General features: G+C 34.6%; 1 protein-coding gene across 1 annotated transcript in view; it reads left to right on the top strand.

Annotated features, from left to right (window-relative positions):
- Nucleotides 1-19,127, top strand: part of APPBP2 (amyloid beta precursor protein binding protein 2) — a 49,503-nt gene extending 30,376 nt beyond the window's left edge. Inside the window, exons 5-13 of the mRNA XM_019732497.3 lie at nucleotides 676-844; nucleotides 3,686-3,775; nucleotides 5,045-5,112; nucleotides 5,193-5,298; nucleotides 5,977-6,101; nucleotides 9,044-9,129; nucleotides 10,779-10,969; nucleotides 11,906-12,071; nucleotides 14,524-19,127. Coding sequence (XP_019588056.1) covers nucleotides 676-844; nucleotides 3,686-3,775; nucleotides 5,045-5,112; nucleotides 5,193-5,298; nucleotides 5,977-6,101; nucleotides 9,044-9,129; nucleotides 10,779-10,969; nucleotides 11,906-12,071; nucleotides 14,524-14,777 — 1,255 coding nt within the window. The 3' untranslated portion in view covers nucleotides 14,778-19,127. The remainder of the gene's footprint in view (nucleotides 1-675; nucleotides 845-3,685; nucleotides 3,776-5,044; nucleotides 5,113-5,192; nucleotides 5,299-5,976; nucleotides 6,102-9,043; nucleotides 9,130-10,778; nucleotides 10,970-11,905; nucleotides 12,072-14,523) is intronic.
- Nucleotides 19,128-21,556: the final 2,429 nt, after the last annotated feature.

Below are 21,556 nucleotides of genomic sequence, written 5' to 3'. Positions count from 1 at the left end.
TTAGAATCCTGGTGCTTTGCTAATGGGAATGTAAAATGGTACAGCTGCTGTGGATTGCAGTTTGGTATAGTTTCCATTTCAAACAATGAGTAGTTTAACCAGTTAAGTAGTAATTGCTTTGGACAATAGCTATTGATCAAGTAGATGTGGTCTTATGTTGTCATAGAAATCAAATGCTATGAGTCAGGGGGTATATGGGATTTTACTGTGATAGTGTTGTTCTAGAACATAAATCAAATAATCTCTCACTATTGCAACCAGAACTTCTTACGGAGGCCAGCAAAGCCCTATAAAATCGTTCTTATCGCTGCTTTCTCATCTTTTTTTACATAATCCTTCATCCATACAGACACATTGGCCTTCTTTCTGTTCTTTTATTATGCCAGAATTCTTTTCCCTTTCTCAGGGCCTTTGTATTTGTCCTGTTGGGAAATTGTTTTCCCCCAGATCTTCACGTGATTGCCTCTTCTTCATTTAGGTGTCAACTCAAATGTTACCTCCTCAAGAGAATTATTCCCTGTCTACCCTGAACACCTCTTTTATGAAGCTCTTAAGTGTATTACCCTATTTTTATCATCTTCATAGCATTTATCTTTCAATGAAAGTCTTGTTTGTTGGTGTGTTCCTCTGTAAGAGGTTATCAAAAATAGAGGAATATAGTGTATGCTTTTGCAGGTTGCTTCATGTGCGAAATGGAAATTGCAAATATCATCTGGGTGAAGAAACATTTAAGTTAGCTCAGACATATATGGATAAACTCTCCAAACATGGCCAGCAAGCAAACAAAGCTGCACTCTATGGAGAGCTGTGTGCACTCCTATTTGCAAAAAGTCACTATGATGAGGTAAGTATTTTGAAGTGCATTTCATTTTGACCAGTAAGTATCTATAAAACAGATACACTCTTGTATTTGTCTTAAGAGATCTCATTTTCACACGTTAGGTGTTTAAAGCAGTACACATTTGTAATGGAATATTTTAAATCAGGCAAAAGAAGTATTCCATGAGATGGATTTTAAACGTGTACGATTTAGGGCGTGTTTTGTTTTTGTTTTTAACTTGACCAAATATATCTCTGCCTAAATTACTTTGATGGGAACGCTCTGTTAAATAAAGTTTTAATAGATGCTTGTTACTGATTATGTAACTCTGGGTAAACTCTCATAACTTGAAGGCATTCATTGCATTAGGAAGCTAGATTTTATTTATATTGCATTGTTTTGCTTCTTCTTCTGCCTTATGAGAAAGATATATATACTGACTTTATACTATTAAATTAATGTTTTGGTGGTAATGAATACTTAGTTGAGAACTGATCTATGTATGCTTAACTGTTTTACTTGGTTGCTTTATTTATGGAATATTATAATTATTTCATGCTGTCAGCTTACAATTATGCTGTCAGGTAGCTGTCATTTAGCTTTCATGTTTTAAAATTATCCTTATCTTGATTTTTTGCTATATATATATTCCATATTTAAAGGAAAAGTACAATTAGAAATGAAACTATAATATTCTAGAATAATTACAAAGTGATGTTATGCAACTCCAGTGTTCATCCTGCTTTTAATATCTATCAGAAGGCATCAAACGCATGTGTAAAAGTCTAAAATCCTTATCAGCATGTCTGCAATTTCTCAGGTGCTTTATGTATGTTCTTCTGGTTGTTTTTAATGCTGAATTCCTGTATCTGCTGAATTAGTTCTGTTGATGGATTGTTTTGCTGCCCCTTGTTTCATAGTTTATCGCCCCAAATGTAGGACTTGGCCCCTTTCTATGATTTTCATACACCAAAATCAAAGAATTCCACTTACAGAAGGCTTTTGTGTGGATAGCCAACTTTACTGGAAATGTGAATGAGGCAAATAACAGCAGATTGAGTATTAAAAATGCCAATCTTAGAAGTTCTCCAGGTGCCCCACCATCTTTTTATATCTGTACATAGGAGCTCACCTTAGCCACCTCACATTCCTCTTTCATCGTTTCTTTTCATCCCTCTTTTTCATACTTCCCTCTAGAACTCTACACTCTTCTTTCTGTCACATAGAGTGAATCATAACTTGCCATTCTTTACTCCCATGCTCAGCTCCAGGCCCATCTTAATATGTCCAGACGCATCAATATATTTAGTGGAACAAAGTGCCTTTTATTTACTAGTTTCTACTTTCTTTATTAGGCAGTTATTTACTTTCTACGTTTGGATTGGGAGTTTATACAGTGCCTTATTCATGGTGTTTATAGCTTTCAGCATGTTCATGAGGAATGTTTAAGTTTATGAATATTTCTTGGATAATTTTGATAGTTTATCCTTTTAAGTATAAATAAATTTGTCATTCATATCTAGAGAAAAACTACACAAATCTTGAGGATATCGTTTGATGAATTATCACCATATTCTGATAGGGGAGGCTAAGCTCTGCTGAGGTAATAACCTCAAAATAGTGGGTTGGAACAATGAAAGTTTATTTCTTGCTTATGCTACATCCTGTCTTGGAGGTCTCTGGCTCTGCTTAACATTATGTCTACACTTTAATCAGAACCCCATGTGGTGGAGCATTTTCTCTCTAGAACATTACCAGCCTTGGAACAGAGGCATAAACATCATGGGGAAGTACTACTGGCATGTAGAGCTTTCTCCCAGAAATGGCACATTTCATTTCAACTCCTATTTTAATTGGCCAAAGGGAATCACATGACCACTCTAGTCTTTAATGTGGGAAGGAAGTAGATCCTTCCCCAGTGATGGGGCAGCAAGTACTTTAAAGCAGTGTTACAGTCTACCACAGTTCTAAAGATTTTACCTTATAACTCTGGAGCAAAATCAGCCTATTTACTATCTTATAAACAAACCAGGTTTTTTGGCCTAAATCATGTGTAGTTTATTTTTGCATCAAAATTGCTTCTGAGTAGCTACATCTTTTTTAGGTGGAATGTAAGAGAAGAAAGTTTGCAGAGGAAAACAAATGTTTATTTTCTAATTCTCCCCCCATTCCTTATGATCCCTTCATAATATTGTTTTGTTTCTTTGAAGCAGTTCTTGCTATCCAAAGTAATTTATTTTGGGTTTTTTTTCTTTCCCCCACTAAGATAGGAAGATCATTTATGTTTTGTTCCCCAGGAGATAAATACCTCTGTGCTAACACACTGCCTGGCACATAACCTCTCTGCACTTCAGTTTTCCGTAATAATAGTACGTATCTCATAGGTTTGTTGTGTCACTGAAATGCGTTAATGAACATAAAGTGCTTAGAACAATAGCTGGCACAAAGGAAGCACTCAACTAAACTGGCAATTAAGATACAAAATAATAAGCTTTATAGTAGGGGAAACCCAGTCTGAGGCTGAAACCTGAGAGACAAGTTAGGTGGGTCAATGAGTTGGAAGAAGGAGGAAACAGTATGTGCAGAGACTTCCGGGCAAGACAGGACATGCCTCTGATTTCCTGAATATGTGTCACATGTCCAAAGAAAAATGAAACAAACTTATATTCTCAAGAAAACTTTACCTTGGAAAGGAAATTTTAGGTGTAAATATTTTGTGTGTGTTCTTGCTCAACTACTTGAAAACTTGCAGGAAAAAATTCACAATTATTTTATTAAATACTGTCAATTTGATTTATCACAGTTATTGCTCTTTGTGTGTGTGTGTGTGTGTGTGTGTGTGTGTGTGTGTGTGTGTGTGTTTAGGCATATAAATGGTGCATTGAGGCAATGAAAGAAATCACAGCAGGCTTACCAGTCAAAGTCGTGGTGGATGTTTTAAGACAAGCTTCGAAGGTGAGTATAGTATTAAAATCATTAAATGAATTCTTGGATTTAGCAAGCTTTAAATTTGTTTTAATTAACCTATTGTTTATCAAAGCTGTCTCACATATAGACTTTGGCTAATTTTCTTATTCCCAGAAAACCTGTGAAAAATTCATTTTGATAATTCAACTCACTAAAGTACAGATCAAAGTAGTATTTTGGTGCTTATTCTGCCTTGAATTTGTTTTCTTTAACCTTTACAACTACCTGAATTTCTATGCCACAGTTGTATAGGCTTTGGTTACTTTTCTCCTAAAGGATAGCCTAGTTTTAAATCTCTTGGTCATAGTATTGCAGTCTCACAATATGATAGATTTCTGTACTTGACCTGGTGGGTAATACTTATGTGATTCTTTCCCTTTAGTTTTTTTCTTACTCCGTAAATAAATGCATTAACTTTTTGAGGCATTTAGTAATGTTTAAAAATTGCTGCTTTGGTACATTGAAGCTTTAAAAGCATTGATGTACATTTCAAATGTACTCTTTCTACCCAGAGATTTTTCAGTTTTGAATATTCCATTTTGGTTGGTTTTACTTAATGGAAATTTCAATTAGAAGAAAGATTCTAAAATTATAGAAGAGTCTAAGATTTCTATAAAATTTATTTAAATAAGTCATTTTAGAGCAAATAAATAGCATAAATATTCAGTTATCAGAGCTAGAAGAGAGATATTAATGTTTTTAGTTAATTTAAAACGTTGGATATACATTTAATATAAAGAACTGAATATATACAAGATTTGTATTTCTATGTGCAGATGATATTTAGAGTTTAAAAACTACTGGCTATTGTCATGAATCAAAATATAAGTAAGAACACTGAAATTTGTGTGCATTTAAAAATTATTAGATGAATGCAAGGGAGTTTGGGGGGGGGCTGGGCGAAAAAGGTGAAGAGATTAAGAAGTACAAATTGGCAGGTACAAAATCGTCACAGGGATGTAAAGTACAGCATAGAGAACATAGTCAATAATATTGTAATAACTGTGTATGGTGTTATAACAGATTTGTATTGGGCATGGCTGTTAAAATTTTAAGCTTTATAACTTCCCAGAATATGTATAGATCTGTTTATAATAGAATTTTCAAGTACTTGGAAAGAAAGAAATTATAAATATAACTTATGTTTGAAGATTTTTTTTTTCTTTTTGACCATTATAGTTTGAATATGTAAACTATACCTATTTTAGGACACTAACTGTTTAAGAGTTATTTAACAATTTTTCATTTTATCTTTAGGCTTGTGTTGTAAAACGTGAATTTAAGAAGGCAGAACAGTTAATTAAACATGCAGTGTATTTGGCACGGTAGGTGATTGCAATTAAAAATACCATTTCGAATTATCTGTCTCTACTTTATATCCTAATAATTTTGTATCTTTTTATAGGGATCATTTTGGATCCAAACACCCAAAATACTCTGATACACTTCTAGATTATGGGTTCTACTTACTCAATGTAGATAATATCTGTCAGTCTGTTGCAATTTATCAGGTATGTTAATAGTTACACTTGTTTTTCTTTCATCCTAAATCGACTTGCTGACCTGTATTTGTTTGCAGTGTATAAACCACTCTAAAAACTTTCTGAGCCCTCCTTGTATATGGCACACCATTATTTTACTAAATAATATGTAGAAAGCTTAAAAGTTAATGTTTTAGGAATTAAAGAGAGTCATTCAAGGAAAGAGTTGTTGGGTTGTGGGCTCATAATTAAGAGTACTTTTCCATTTCTTATTTGCCCAGATGATGGCTTGTCTGTGTTGATTGAGCGTAAGTCATTATAGCTGCCTTTATAATAGCAAGGAGGGTCACTAACAATTATTTTAGGCCTTATCTTAATCATTCTCAGGTAAATGATGTGTTATGCCATCGCTGTAGACAAGGTAGCCTTGATTTTATAGTTCACTTCTGAAGAAGGGCATTGAGGGAAACACTGATGTGATACCCAAGAATCATAAATGATTTTTATTATTAAACCTTTTAAGTCAGAACCAATCTTCAGAAAATCAAGCCTTATAGGTGACTTTTATGTTCTGCGATTTAAATACAGCAGAACTTTTCTTCAAAACTGAGGGATTGAATATATATTTAAACTACTAGGATGCTTAATTTAACTGGGTAGTGGTTACTAAGGATTTACAGTGTTATCAGTTATTTTCATGACTTTCAGGCAGCCCTTGACATTCGGCAATCAGTATTTGGTGGCAAAAATATCCATGTAGCAACAGCTCATGAAGACTTGGCTTATTCTTCTTATGTTCACCAATATAGCTCTGGGAAATTTGACAATGCACTGTAAGTTCCACATTCCTTTTCATTGAGGGATTAAATGCTATTGCTATTGTTTTGTTCTCCTAATAGTAGTATTTAATGTACTTTATGTATTAAATTTGTCATCTGGGAGCTTTAACATGATGCCTAAAATGTTTTGTTTTTTAAACTTTTTCATTTTATTTTATTTTTATTAAATTTATTGGGGTGACATCGGTTAATAAAATTATAGGTTTCAAGTGTACAATTTTATAATATATCATCTGTATATTATTGCATTGTGTGCTCACCACCGAAAGTCAAACCTTCCGTCACCATAAAATGTTCTTGAAGTTATTTAAAATCATACCAATTTATAAGCCATTCATTTAGATTGTATATAGTTTAATATTGACACTTTTGTATCTTCATATGGAATATGTCTTCTTTTGAATATTTCCTTCAATACTTTGAGTAATTCAGTAGCATCTGGCTAAATGGTAGACTTAACCTAAACATTTCTTGCTCAAAATGCACAGAAATGCACTGAATAAAACAATCATCTTCTTAAATGAATAACTGAGCTTGCAAAAGAGAGGAAATCCCCAAGGGACCACAATGGACTAAAATGCAAAAGAGTAAATAATGGATTAAAATCCAAACTTTGGTATAACTGCCCTGGGGTGGTGGGATAGCTTAGAAGTTTCTGTAACCTTGGTTGAACAACATTCCTGTGTTTAAGAGACAAGGCATTTAGCCCACAGGAAGTTGTGAGTTAGAACTGAAATCCCCACGTGAAGCCAAGATGAAGACTGCACCCTCAGGGACTAGGGAAAAAAAATTTGCCCACTGGCAAGAGCCATGACAAGGAAACGTACCATAAATTCCTCATAGGGGAATTTGTAACTGCAGACATGTACCCTCTGTGTTTGGGCATCATGTATGCAGGAACCCCAAAATTGAGAAAAATATTGAAAAGCACTTTGAGACTGCTAGTTCTCTTGGGATGCCTTTTGGGAGAAAATGTAAAACTCTTGTGGAAATAATTAACCCTCAACCCAAGCCATACAGACTTTCCATAAATCTAGCACTACTGAAGATTAACTCATCATTTAAAAAAATTAAAAATAAATAAGGAAACGTTTCCTCTGTGAGTGAAAGTCAGCAGATATAGTGAACATAGTACTCTAAGAATGTAGCTTAACAGAACTTTTTGGTTGATGCTATATAGTAAGTATTCTTAAATGATTAAAGATAGAAAATGGGTTGGCAAACAGTGGCTTACAAGCTAGATAAAGTTTTATTGGAACATAGCAATACTCATTCACTCATGTATTGTCTGGCTGCTTTCACACTACAACAGCAGAGTTAAGTAATTGGGACAGAGTGTGTGACCCACACAATCTAAAATATTTACTATTTGGCCCTTTACAGAAAAAAATTGCTGACCCTGATATAAAAGAAGGAATCAGTAATATTTTGGAGGGAAAATAAAGAAAAAAGGCAAATTTAAAAATAAAACTTCTGATACATGCTACAACATGGATGGACCTTGAAAACATTGTACTAAGTGAAAGAAGCCAGTCACAAAGGACCACATATTGTATGATTCCATTTATATGAAATGTCCACAATAGACAAATCCATAGAGAGAGAAAATAAAGGTGGTTGCCTAGGGCTGGGGGGTTGGAGGAAAGTGTAGATTGACTACTAAATGGGCACAGGGTTTCTCCTTTTGGGGTGATAAAAATATTTTGAAATTGTGATTGGTAATACAACTCTGAATATACTAAAAACCATTGAATTATACACTGTAAATAAGTGAATTGTGTGGTATGATTTATATCTTAATGGGAGCAGTTATAAAAATAAAATACGGCTAGATTTGGAAAATAGTAATTGACATTAAAACTCAGTAGACAAGTTAAACAGCAGATTAGACACAACTAGAGACAATTAGTGAATTAGAAGACAGATCTGAGAAAAATTAATGATTACTTGGAAGATGGGGATGGAGGGCTCACAGTTTAAGAGGAATTGGCCGATAAAATAGACAAATAGCTTACCTTCTGTTTGGTGACATGGGCCATAAACAAAAAACCAAACATGTCAGGTGATGAGGATGCAAGCTGTGAACAAGAATAAAGTAAGCTAAGAGTTTAAAGAGTGATGGTAGATTATTTTAGGGACTTTTGTACCATGTTTCCCCGAAAATAAGACCTAGCCGGACAATCAGCTCTAATGCATCTTTTGGAGCAAAAATTAATATAAGACCCGGTATTATATATTATATTATATTATACCCGGTCTTATAGTAAAATAAGACCAGGTCTTGCATTAATTTTTGCTCCAAAAGATTCATTAGAGCTGATTGTCCGGCTAGGTCTTATTTTCAGGGAAATACGGTATTGGCTGGTCTGAAAAGGCTTTTCAGCAGTGAGACATGTGGATATTCCAGGGAAGAGCATTCCACAGAAACAGTAAAGCAAGTGCAAGAGTCCTAGGTAAGAACATGATTTGTTTGTTGAGAAAACTGCTGGGTCTGTGTGGCTGGAGGGAAAAGGCTGGATTGTTTCTGAGAGTGCTAGGAGATGAGGTCAGGGAGGTAGCCCAGTAAAAGATCATGTAGAGCCTTGTAGGCTTTAGAAACAACTTCACAGTTTATTCTGAGGGAGATAGGAATCTATTGGATGTTAAAAGTTGATCCACAACAGACAGAAGTTTAAACAAACAAAATAGTTCCAGAAATTCCATCAGTATTATATTACAAATTGTGATTTTTTTTAATGCTTAAATCATTTGTAACTAAATAGAAATACCAGAATATATCTATCTGCATTTCACATTTTTGTCCAAATGGTGGGCTGAAGGTTTAATTTTCATGACTCAGTGTTGGAGGGAGAAGGGAGGTAAGGAAGCCTCGGAGGGAAAGTTGGGGGGCGGGTGAAAAAAAAAGAAATGCCAGACTATATCTATCTGTATTACAGATTTCATGCCGAAAGAGCTATTGGTATCATTACCCACATCCTACCTGAAGATCATCTTCTTTTGGCTTCTTCAAAGAGGGTGAAAGGTACCCTTTGTAATCTAGTCTTGCGTGTGTGTCTGTGTGTGTGTGTGTGTGTGTGTGTGTGTGTATTTTGGATTTTTTTGAGCTGTCAATTGTAATGTCCAGTCTCTGGTATTTTTTAATTGATAATATATGGTATAAAATAGGGGTATTTGTTTGTTTCCTCAAGGGCGGTGCTTAGGATTAGACTATATGTATTATTAAGCTAGCCAGTTCACTGATTTAAAATATGTGTATGCAACTCTACTTAAGAATTTCCAGTGTTTCAAAATGAATGGTTGTTTGCTTCTCTCATATAACATTGTTAATAAGCCAGAATGTCTATCTTCCCTCCTTCCCTCCCTTTACATGCATTCATTCATTTCTTTTGAGGGGAGGATGGAAGAATAACACATATGATTATTGCACAGTAACATGAATAACAAACTGAAGATGGGTTTTTCACATACCTTCAGCTTTATAGTGCAGGATCCTGAAACTCAGCTTCACACCATGTACCCTTACTGTTGTAAGGCTCTTACCAAATATCACTTTCCTTTTTTCTTATTTTAACTTTTCTTCTAATCACTACCAAGATTCTCATTTAAGGCATTTATTTTACCAGTATAATTGGATCATGAACCATAGGGTAACATTATCCCTGCATGTTGGAAAAATTCTACCTTAATTCTAGAACGGGGTTTTTTCCCCGCTCTCAGTTTGCATTTGTAAAGTACACAAGTAATATACATGATTAATTGAAGAAATTAAAAGTTAGATAGAAAAAGAGAAAAACATTTTAACTCACCTGAAATTCCACCAATCCAAAAATCAACATTTTGGTGAATATTTTAAGATTCTATCTTACAATAATGGAATGAATGAATTTTTTTTTAATTTTATAATCTGCTTTTTTCACTTAATATATTATGAACATTTTTTCCATTTCAGTACGTGTAGGTATATATTCTTTTCTCTAATATTTTTAAGAGAAAATATTACCTCTATTATTGGATCTTTATATTGTTGCTAACTTTTTGTTCTTTAAAATTGCTACAGTAAACTAAATCTCTTACTTTTCTACATATGGACAATTTTCCTAGAAACAAAATTACCTGGTAAAAGACTGTGTATTTTTAAAACTTTAAATGGAATTGGAAAGTCTTACATGTAACTTTGAAATTGAACTGTCTTCTTGCCTGATTTGTTCAGTCAAATGAATAGGAGGAAACCAGTTATTTTAGTTGTATTTGGTTAAATATATTTTATAAAAGTGCAGTTTCAAAATTTTCAACAGTGTTTAGGTACTCCTTGACACAGTTTCATAATTTAAAATTTTTTGCCTTTTCCTTATTCCATTGGCTTTATAAAACAAATTCACATTAGCAAAGTATAACAGTCTAGTAAAATATAAATTCTGCAACATAATTTGATGCATACCATTGTTTTTCTTAAATTTGAAATTCATTACACTATGTAAAACTGAACAACCCCCAAACTGTATTTTTTTCATTAAATTGGAATACATTTCATCTTTACCAGTTTTAAACCATAACAACACATAAATACATATGTACAAAAAACATTTACAGAATTTAATTGTAAATGATGTGGTCTGGTTAGCTTTGATAGATGGTTTGGAAGTGCACTAATTTTATCACTTTCTTATTTAGCACTTATTTTAGAGGAAATTGCTATTGACTGTCATAATAAAGAAACTGAACAGAGGCTGCTTCAAGAAGCTCATGATTTGCACCTGTCTTCACTCCAACTAGCTAAAAAAGCTTTTGGGGAATTTAATGTACAGACTGCAAAACACTATGGAAACCTTGGAAGACTGTATCAGTCAATGAGAAAATTTAAGGTAGAAGCGTGTTTTACTGTTATTTTTCTCTAAATAATCTTAAGGTAATAAAGTACAATCTTAAAGAATTTCAGTAATCTTAATAAAGTATACATTTGTTATACTCCTACCTTATTCCACCAAAAAAATGAGAAAATAGCTAGTATAAAACAATATGCTCAAAATATAAATAAAATTTAAAAATCCAGACCGTGGACAAATAAGAAACATATCAAACAATAAAGGCTCAAATGCTTGTTATAGTTAGACTTAAAAACATAGATCTTAGCTAGTTAAGTATAGCTCTTACCAGAATGCCTGGCACATAGTAAGTATGCAAGAAATACTGTAAGTATTGTTAATTGTAGCAATAAAAATTTACTGAGTTTAGTTTCCTTTTAGAACTTTGAGTTATAAATTCTAGATGTCCCTTTTAGGGTTGCAATAAGGAAAGGATGAGAATGGCTGCCTAAGACGTTAATTTTTACCTGAAAATTAAACTACACATATCCCTCAATTAACCTGAGTTTAGTTTGTTGGAATAAAAATTGCCCAAACTCCAATAAGTGAAGTGTACTCCTATGTACATTAACATACTATAGTATGGAGTTTCTTCACAAGGTTCAGTTAAATTTTAGAGCATGTTAACTGAAAGAAATAGTTTTCATTTGGAATGTTTTGGAGTTAATTTCGTTGAACAATTTTTTATTACCAGGGCAAGTTGTCTCTTAACATTTTTGGCACAGAACACTATTACTATCATCAGGTTATGTGCATAGCTTCTCAAAACCAATAATGCTTCTCATAGACAACTTTTGGAATAATAGCATAGTATGTTCTCTGATCTGATTACCTTATGCCGTCCATATGATGTCTTTGGCAATTAGAAAATCCTTGCTCATTGGGTAAGAATTGTTGATACAATCTAATGGTTCATACAGCTTAATTATTTTTCAGGAAGCTGAAGAAATGCACATCAAAGCAATTCAGATTAAAGAGCAACTTCTCGGTCAAGAAGATTATGAAGTAGCCCTTTCAGTGGGACATCTGGCTTCTTTATATAATTATGACATGAATCAATATGAAAATGCTGAGAAACTTTATTTGCGATCTATAGCAATTGGTATGTTATTTTTAAATTTTCTTGGCCAATTCATTAGAGATCAACATGTCAACATCTTATATGTTGTATAAGGGAGGGGTTATTACTGACTTAACTGAGTGTAGAGCTGCCAGGAATTCCTCGGAACCACCCAAAAATCATCTGGAACATTTTCCTAAACATGATTTATTGATGTTGAAACCAGTATGAACATTTATGACAGAGTGTTAAATATAAGCAAAAGTAGTTCAACAATTTGTGTAATTACTACCTCCTCCCTTCTCCTGACTTTAACATCAGGTTTACTTGTTTTTGAACTTGATGAAAATGGAATCATACAATGTATATTTTTATATGTCTGGTTTCTTTAGATGAACATGAATTGTGAAATACATCTGTGTTGTCCCAGATCACTGTTGCTTGTTAATTTCCAGTGCTTTATGATATATTATTGGATTGGTATATCATTATTTATCCATTCTACTGTTAATAGATATTCAGAACATTTGGATGGTTTCCATTTCAGGCTTATATATTACAAAATAAGATTTTGTGGGCATCATCTAATGTTGTGCCTGTTAAAGCTCTTCCCCATTTTCATACTGAATTGTCTTATTGTTTTCTTACTGGTTTATAGGACTTTTTTATACAATAGGGGTATAACAAGCCCGTTGGTTATATGTTGCATATAGTTCTCATTTTACTGCTTGTTTCTTAATGGTGCCTTTCAAAGAACAGAAGTTTGTAATTTTAATGTAATTGAATGTCTTGATCTTTTCTTTTATGAGTAGCACTTTTTCTTTCTAAGAAATATCTTCCTACCCCAAAGTCATGAAGATACTCTTTTAGAAGATTATCTTCTGGAAACTGATTTACCATTCACATTTAGATCTGTAATCCTGAAATTGATTTTTGTTTATGGTGTGAGGTAGGAATCAGATTCCGTTTTTTCCTCCCCATATGGATACACGCACCCAGGCCATTTTTTCAAAACACTATCCTTTCCCCTCTGCTGTGCTAAGCCTCTGTCATACTTGTAAGTTATGTATTCATGTACATGTGGATTCCCCATTATCCATAATGTATTGACTTGCCTGATCCTAAAATACGCATAAAGTAGTTTAGAATTGTTAACCCATAGTACTATGAAGAACAGACCTACTACTAGTACAGTCTTTGTTTGCAATTTTCTTTGTCTAGCCTGAAGGTGTATACTGAGAATAAATACTGTGTTCGAAATTTACTTGGGTTATTCCTCTCTTCCCCACTCCACCTTGTCAGTGTAGTTATTCAGTTGAAAGATAATTAGTTTCATTTGTTTATGTCTGTATAACATTTTCTCCATCTTTACTTTGTTAATCTTTTTGAGTTATGTGAAATACTAATGTTCTAAAAGTCAGAACTATAGAAAGGTATGCTCTCAGATGTATGATTTCTCCTAGTTTCTTCTGCCCACGTCTCATCTACCCACTGTGGATAACCAGTCTCATTAGTTTTTGGGTTATTTTTTTGGGGTTTTTTTTTTTGTTTGTTTTATTGGGGAACAGTGTGTACTTCCAGGCCTTTTTTCCAACTTCCAGGCCTTTTTCCAAGTCAAGTTGTTGTCTTTTCAGTCTTAGTTGTGGAGGGCGCAGCTCAGCTCCAGGTGCAGTTGCCGTTTTCTAGTTGCAGGGGGCAGAGCCCACCATCCCTTGCGGGACTCGAGGAGTTGAACCGGCAACCTTGTGGTTGAGAGCCCACTGGCCCATGTGGGAATCGAACCGGCAGCCTTCGGAGTTAGGGGCATGGAGCTCTAACCGCCTGAGCCACCGGGCCGGCCCCCTCATTAGTTTTTCATTTGTCCTTTTTGTGTGTCTTTTTGCACAAATGTTCATAAATATTTTATTTTACCTTTCTTGAACAAAAGGTAGCATACTCTTGGTAATTTTTTATATTTTTCTAACTTAACAATATACCCTATAAGTCATTCCATATCAATTCATAGAGAACTGAGAGCTTCTTCTCTGCGTACAGATGCATACTGTGCCATTGAATAGATAGATGTACCATGGTTGATCGGACCATTCTATTTTCATTTGTTTCTAACATTTTGCAATTATAAAGAATGCTACAATGATTAGCCTTGTGCATTTGTATTTTTCTGTTGTTGGAGGTGCTGCTGTTTTTCTTTACTTTTATATCTTTCCAAATCAGTTCTTCAAACTATGAAAGGTTGTAATTTTATTCTAGTGAAGCCAACTGCTTTAGGTGAGAAAATTTTTGTTTTAAGTCTTAGAGATAGCTTATGGGTAGCACCGGTTTGGGGACCACTGATAGAAGAATTGCATCTGTTCTTTTCAAGGGAACGAAACCAAGCCAGCCACCCTGTTTAAAGAATTAAACTTGTGTTTTCTTTGTCTTGTAGAAACTGCTTGTTATTTCATTGTTGAGCTTACTTTCTTTGTTTTGTTTTTTTGTTGTTTTTTTCTTTCAGGGAAGAAACTTTTTGGTGAAGGCTACAGTGGACTAGAATATGATTACCGAGGTCTCATTAAACTTTACAACTCCGTTGGCAATTACGAGAAAGTGTTTGAATATCACAATGTTCTGTCTAACTGGAACCGGTTGCGAGATCGACAGTATTCAGTGACCGATGCTCTGGAAGACGTCAACACCAGCCCCCAGTCCACTGAAGAAGTGGTACAGTCCTTCCTGATTTCTCAGAATGTTGAGGGACCGAGCTGCTGAGGGATGACCTCAGTTAACTAATTTACCTTTTCCCAGATTCCAGGGAATTCATACTGTGAAATCAAAACCATGTTGTTTTTTGGGGCTGGAATTTGCATTGAAACACTGGTCCAGTCCATTGACCCTATTTGGGTGATCCCTATCTTGCAGAGTGTCCATAGGAATAAGCCTATATTCAGTTATATTCAGCATGTACCGCATGTATAAGTAGTCTGGCCCGTATTTTCAACTTAGTAGAACAAACAACAGGAAATCTTTTTTTTTTTTCTTTTTAAAAAATAATTCATTTTGCAGAAAGCCTGAAAGAAAAAAAGAACCCCGAAATAAAACTATTTAAGAGTTTAAAAGAGTTGCATTCTTATTATGTAAGGATGATTTTAACAACTTTTTAACATATAATTCTTCCTTGTGGAGGTATTCAATACTGTACTGTAAAGAAATTTTATGGGGAAAATCTTTATATGCAGTATAGAAAAGTTAACACAAGTACTAATAGAAGACGGACATCCTGACTTAGGTTTGGCTACCTGACCCAGAGAAGTGGGTACAACCACTCCAGAGTTCTATTATAAGGGAAGGACTGTCAGATTCATCTGTATTGGACCAGTGTTGATCTGTAAGTAATAGAAAGCTGATAGACCAGCAGTTTTAACTCTTTGGTTTTTGGTTTTGTTTTTTCTTTTGGTACAACAATGTAAGATGCTCTGATAGCATTTGCTAACAGGACCAGGAGGATCTAAAAAGGACCAGCCTAATATAGAAAGGGTTGAAGGGTTATTTGGACCAGAGGCTTTAGATTATTATTTTAGCCCCTGCATATACCTTTATCAGTAGAATGATTTCATTTAGATGTATAATGAAAAGTGATAATGCAAAAATTGTATTCATGTAATAATAGACACCAAACTAGGGAAATTTGGCAATTTCAGTGGCATATCTTTAGTCCAGGTACACACGACGGCAATGCCATAAGCAAGTCTATAAATACGCGTATCTGCTACAGCCACCCCCTCATTTTAAAAGTTACTCTAATAATCAGTGCAATTAACAAATATATTGCTGAGAGTCATGAAATAGCTCTTGTCCAGATGGGAATTTTAGGTTACTACTATATGGTTTGTGGGGATTAGTGGAAAAAGGAATGCCCCAAAATAAGCAAGTCTTAGAAAGCTTTCATTTTTATGGAAAATAATAGTACAACTAAGTTATTGTACTTGAAATTCACAAGTCAAGTGGAAAGATTCCCTAATGATACATCTATTTCACTAATTTGTCTTCTCTTTATTGGGTTTTGATTTTTTTTTTTTTTTTAAGCTAGTCAGGTTATTTAATGTTGAGGTAATATTCAAATTTGAGACGTGTGACACGTAGCAGTCCAAGAAACAAAAAGGTCTTTTGCTGTTACCTCAATTCTTATTATAGTGGCCTGTTTGGTGCCTCTATAGTTAAGAATCAGGGTTTTCCCCCCTATTTTCAGGGGTTTCATGACTTGGCTGTTAGAGATGGTTGCTCCTAGCTAATGCTTGGAGTACTCTGTGGGCGAGTGGATGTGTGTTGAATTTTTGGTTTTCTTTTAACATGCACGTTAGGGTGTGAGGGGGAAAAAATCTAAACTCTGCCACATTGGATACAGAAAATTTAATTGGAGATTTCAGATAAATTTGATTGTAAACACTTTTTTGAACTGCCTAAAAATACATCTTGTTTAAAACTGTTGTTTGCAGTTCTTGTTGGTTATGAGCCAGTGTTTTTAAGTCCCCAGGAAGGAATTGACTGGGGGAGGTACCTAAAGAGATGACGCAAGCTCAGATCCTAAGATTATAACTACGTGATTTCAAAACCTAAGTTTATTCTTTAAATTCAATTATTTTCTTTTCGATATTGAAAAGAGTACATTGGCATGCCTGCCCTTCCCCCCACGCCAGTTAATTGCAATCTAATGCCAAGAGGCACCTCTCTGTCAATTACCAAATAGTCTGTGTGACCAAGAACTAACATTTTTAAGTTACTCAGCTCTATCCTCATGGGCCTATATATTTAATACCTCCAAAGATATTTCCAGGATAGGCTTTGTATACTTTTGTTGGTTATTTAGAGTCCTGTGGTATGTTTGTGGTACAGGAATGTCATGGTAAATTGTTTTTCAATAAATATTTTGAAACTTATGTTTCCATATGAAGTTTTTTTTTAATTAATCTATTTTTTTGGTTTTATGCACATAGCATTTCCTAGGATAAAATCAAGCAAATGACGTAAGGCCTCATCCACTCTAAATTCCATTTGAACTTAGCTTAGCTCACACTCAGTGATAAAGCAACATGATATTCAGAAGCCGAGAATCACAGGGTGAGAATGTTAAGTGGCAGCCAGTTTTTTCTTTAAAAAGAAACACCATTATTGGTAGTTGCCCCTTATTACCACTGCTTTAGTGTGGTTTCTGTAAATCCATACACTTTGATTTAATGCAAATACTCTAGGTGGAGAAAAGAGATTTCCAGTTTATGTTAGTAATGTTACCTAATATGCTATTATTTCTGGTTCTAGTGAAAACTACTACCCTAATAATTTAAAATGTGGGATTTATCCTTTTTGTAGGGATGATTAGGGTAAGTTAGAGCAGTAAATGTCACCATGATTTCTGGGGTTTAAAAAAAAAAATCTCAAAGGAAGAGGTAAAATTTACCTCACAATAGCCAATAGCTTGCACAAACTTCTCATGTGGTGGGGTTGTGTATAAGGAAGCCTAGAGCAACTTAAAGATTTTTCTGGAAGTTCAGCAAAGTAATGTTAAATAAGGGGTCTTTAGTCTCATCCTCCCTGACTTTTCATTTCTTTTCTCTTACCCAGTCTTTTTCCTAAAGTTTGGTGCTACTCAAGTTGGGTGCATCAGGGAGCTCTGTAACACTCCTGTGCCACACAGGTGGTCAGTAACGCATGTATTCAGTTTAATGAAGCCAATTGGTTTTTTAGACCATAATTTTTATGGGTGCCCAAAGCTGACTTTGCTCAAAGCAGTGGGACCCTTATTACCATCAAAGCTCTGCCTCTGCTTAAGAATGAACTCAACTATTGCTTTGTAGTACCTCCAGTACAGTTATCCCAATATGCTTTCATTTGGAAAGGAAAAGAAAAGATTTGACAAAAACCTTTGTTCCTAGGCTGTTTGGGAAGAGTTCATAATGTGAAAATTCAGAGCATAGGCTACAATCTTATGAATAACGAGTTGCCACTTGGCTGCTCCTTATATTGCAAACAGAATGCTGAACAGTCAACCCATGCCTAAAACATGATTGAAGCTTTTGGCCATACTTTCGAAAGAATGGTTTGCTAACTAGCAGGTATAGTTAACTGCCAGTCGGTTTTTAGTTTTTCTCCAAAATTTGTAGCCTTGCAGCTTCCAAACTGTTTTTTTTTTTTTTTTTTGGATAGCAAAGTTACAACTCATTTGTAAGTGCAAACCTTAGTTTTATTTTTGCTTTAAAAATTAACATTTCACTTATTAGCTTTGGACGACCTCAGATCTTGCTAGGAAATTTTTTTTTTTTTTAATCTCACATTTGGATTAATCTCCAGCTTGAACACTAGTAGTTGTATTGTCCACAAATCTCAGGAATGTTTTAGGCAGAAAACTGGTTTTACCCTGTTTGTGATCTGAAGGAGTGTGCGTTAGGATTTATTAAATAAGATTCTTTAATTGCAACCCTAGGTATCGGTAGCATGAGTGGCCTTAGTGAGTTTGTTGAAGTGTACATTTTTTTCAAAAGTAAAATTTAAGATTAAAAATATATGCTATATATAGATATCTAGAAAACTTGGTTTGTGGTGCACAAGTTAAGTGTTGGATCACTAAATAACTGTTGCAGGTACAATTTGTGTAACATTACTCATTTCTGTATATTCCTTTTATGGGAAGATACGTTGCCATGGTAACTAAAACCTTTCAGTTTAGTTCTACTTTTATGATGTGAATGAATGCTACATTTTATTAAATATTACCAGGTCAGTACTATTTTTATACTTTATTAAGCAACAGGGGATTTTAGTTTAATAGACTCAAAAAGGTCTTAATGAAACTATTAAAAGCAAATCACTGACAATTCTTTACATGAAAATCCCCACTAATAGTGCCACAGTAATTTCTATAGAAATAACTAAGGTCATTGGTAGATTTTTTTAAGACAGTTCTTCATTGTGTCAGAATGACCTTTCCTATCCTTATCACAAACTTGTAGTGCCCACCATTATTTGTAACCATTAAACCATACTAAGTATGTTTGTAACCAGCATTGTGATATATTCTGTACTTGTATTGCTAAAAATTATTGACCTAATAAATACAGTGTTCCTGCATTCGTAGTGTATCTGTTTCCAATTTAGTTTGATCACTTTAGCTTGGGACTTGGGATTATTTAAACATTGCATGCTGTTCATTAGAGAACAGTGTGAGAAGTTGTTGTAACTAGAACAGAAGTGCTCTTGTTCAAGAAAAGTGAGATGTGTGGCAGAGGAGGTACATGGTAACAGCATTTGGAAATGGTGACCGTGAAAGTGCTTTGGAAAAGACCAAACGCTACATTAATGCAGGGGATTTTACAAAAATAACTACACCATTCTTTTCCCTAGTCTTCTAACTCTAAAAGGCTGAAAATGGGTGATTAGACGTGGTGAAAATCTGCTGGCTTTCATCATGGAGAAAACCATGGATTTGAGTTTTGGTTCCAGTTCTGCCTCTGAACAGTAGGAATTTGATAAGCCTCTTTGTGTTTCATTTCCTCTTGAATGGTGGGGTCACATTCGGTCTTTAAAGAAAATCTCCACCATGAAACAGCATGAATCTTAAGCACTCAGAACAGTTATAGCAAATGAAACCAAATTTTAAAAGATTATAAAGAAAATTAACATTTAGACAAAATCTCCCCTTCATTTGGAATAGTCAGCACCGGCTTCACGGCCTGCCATCAGTGGTACTGAATTTTAAATCTTTCCTTTTACACCTCCATGACTTTGAACATTCTGTTCCCTCTTTTTTTATGGAATGCCATTTCCTGCATAAAGCCTTACCTGTCAAACTCAGTGGACAGGGAAACATCCCATAAGACCTGAGTTGCCTCTTGTCGGTACTTACGCAGCATTTTATTTAAAGCTTTGTTAAAGCCATTACCATGTGATCATATAACTTACAGAGTTAAGACTATTTTCCAGCTTATAAACTTTGCTGATGTGTGCATTTAACAAATTTAACATAGTTTGTAATAGATATAATTCTACATGTTAGCAAACCACACCCAACTTAACTTTGTACACATTTATTACTATAGCTTGAAAATTCAAGGCAAACTCACTCATTAGGGTGGTTATTATTGGTCCATTATTGGTAGGAATGTAAAATGGTGCTTTGGAAAATGGGCTTCTTAAAAAATTAACAATAGAATTACTATGCAATCCAGTAATCGAGGGATCTAGGTATACTGTGTTTCCCAGAAAAGAAGACCTCACCGGAAAATAAGCCCTAGCATGATTTTTCAGGATGCTCGTAATGTAAAATAAGCCCTAATGCGTCTTTTGGAGCAAACATTAATATAAAATCTGGTCTTATTTTCAGGGAAATAACAGTAGGGCTTATATTATGACCATTCTGAAAAATCATGCTAGGGCTCATTTTCCAGTTAGGTCTTATTTTCGGGGAAACACAGTATAGCTAAAAGAATTGAAAGGATCTTGAACCAGTGCTCATACACTCATATCCATAGCATTATTTACAATAGCCAAAACTGGAAGCAACCCAAATGTTCATCCACGGATGAGTGAATGAACAAAATATGGTATACATATGCAATGAAATATGATTCAGCCTTAAAAAGGAAGGGAATTCTGACATGCTACAACATGGATGAACCTTGAGGGCATTATGCTAAGTGATAAAAACCAGTCACAAAAGAGGGGGGAGAGAGTAAATACTGTATGATTCCACTTATGTGAGGTATCCAAAGTAGTCAAGCTTGCAGAAACAGTAGAATGTTGGTTGTCAGAGCTGGGAGGAGGGGAAAATAGGAAGTGGTTGCTTAATAGGTACAGAGTTTCAGTTTTGCAAGATGAAAAAGCTCTGGAGATCTGATTGCACAACAGTGAATATAACACTACTGAATTGTACACTTAAAAATAGTTAAGATGGTAAATTTTATGAGTTACCACAATTTTTTTAAAATTTCAGGACAAAGGCCTTCAACTTGCATAAGCAGTTAAATCACATGGTGCATAAAGTTTGAAAAAATCTGTGAATGATCACTTCCAGACAGTACCTTGGTACAAAACCTCACGTGCAATTTATTTCTGAAGTAGAACATTGATGTAACAAGTTAAAGTTGATTTGCATTTAAATTCCATGCTCAGCACAGAATCAGGCTTTGTTTTTCATTCTTGCTGCTACTTCAAATAGTATGAGGATTTTTCTTCCTGTTACTGGCTGTGATCCATCACTAGCCCATGTTCTGCATCTGTTATGTTGGCGTCAGAGTAATCAAATTTCTCTACACAAGACAAAAACCCAAATCTTTTAAAAACTACCTTTGGTGCTTTTTGACTGGGATGAAGTTAACTTAGTATATATACAGAGGGTGCTGGAAAAAATGTATACACATTTTAAGAAAGGAAAAGACTGGGGCGGCTGGGATGGCTTAGTTGGCTAAATGTGTGCTTTTAACAAGGTTGCCAATTCGATTCCCGTATGGGATGGTGGGCTGCGCCCCCTGCAACTAAAGATGAAAACAGTGACTGGATTT

This window comes from Rhinolophus sinicus, chromosome 12 (genome assembly GCF_057876585.1).
Source record: "Rhinolophus sinicus isolate RSI-liver-muscle chromosome 12, RSI-T2T, whole genome shotgun sequence".
Lineage (NCBI taxonomy): Eukaryota > Metazoa > Chordata > Mammalia > Chiroptera > Rhinolophidae > Rhinolophus > Rhinolophus sinicus.
Note: the sequence above shows the minus strand (reverse complement) of the source record. Positions and strands in the feature narration are given on the sequence as shown.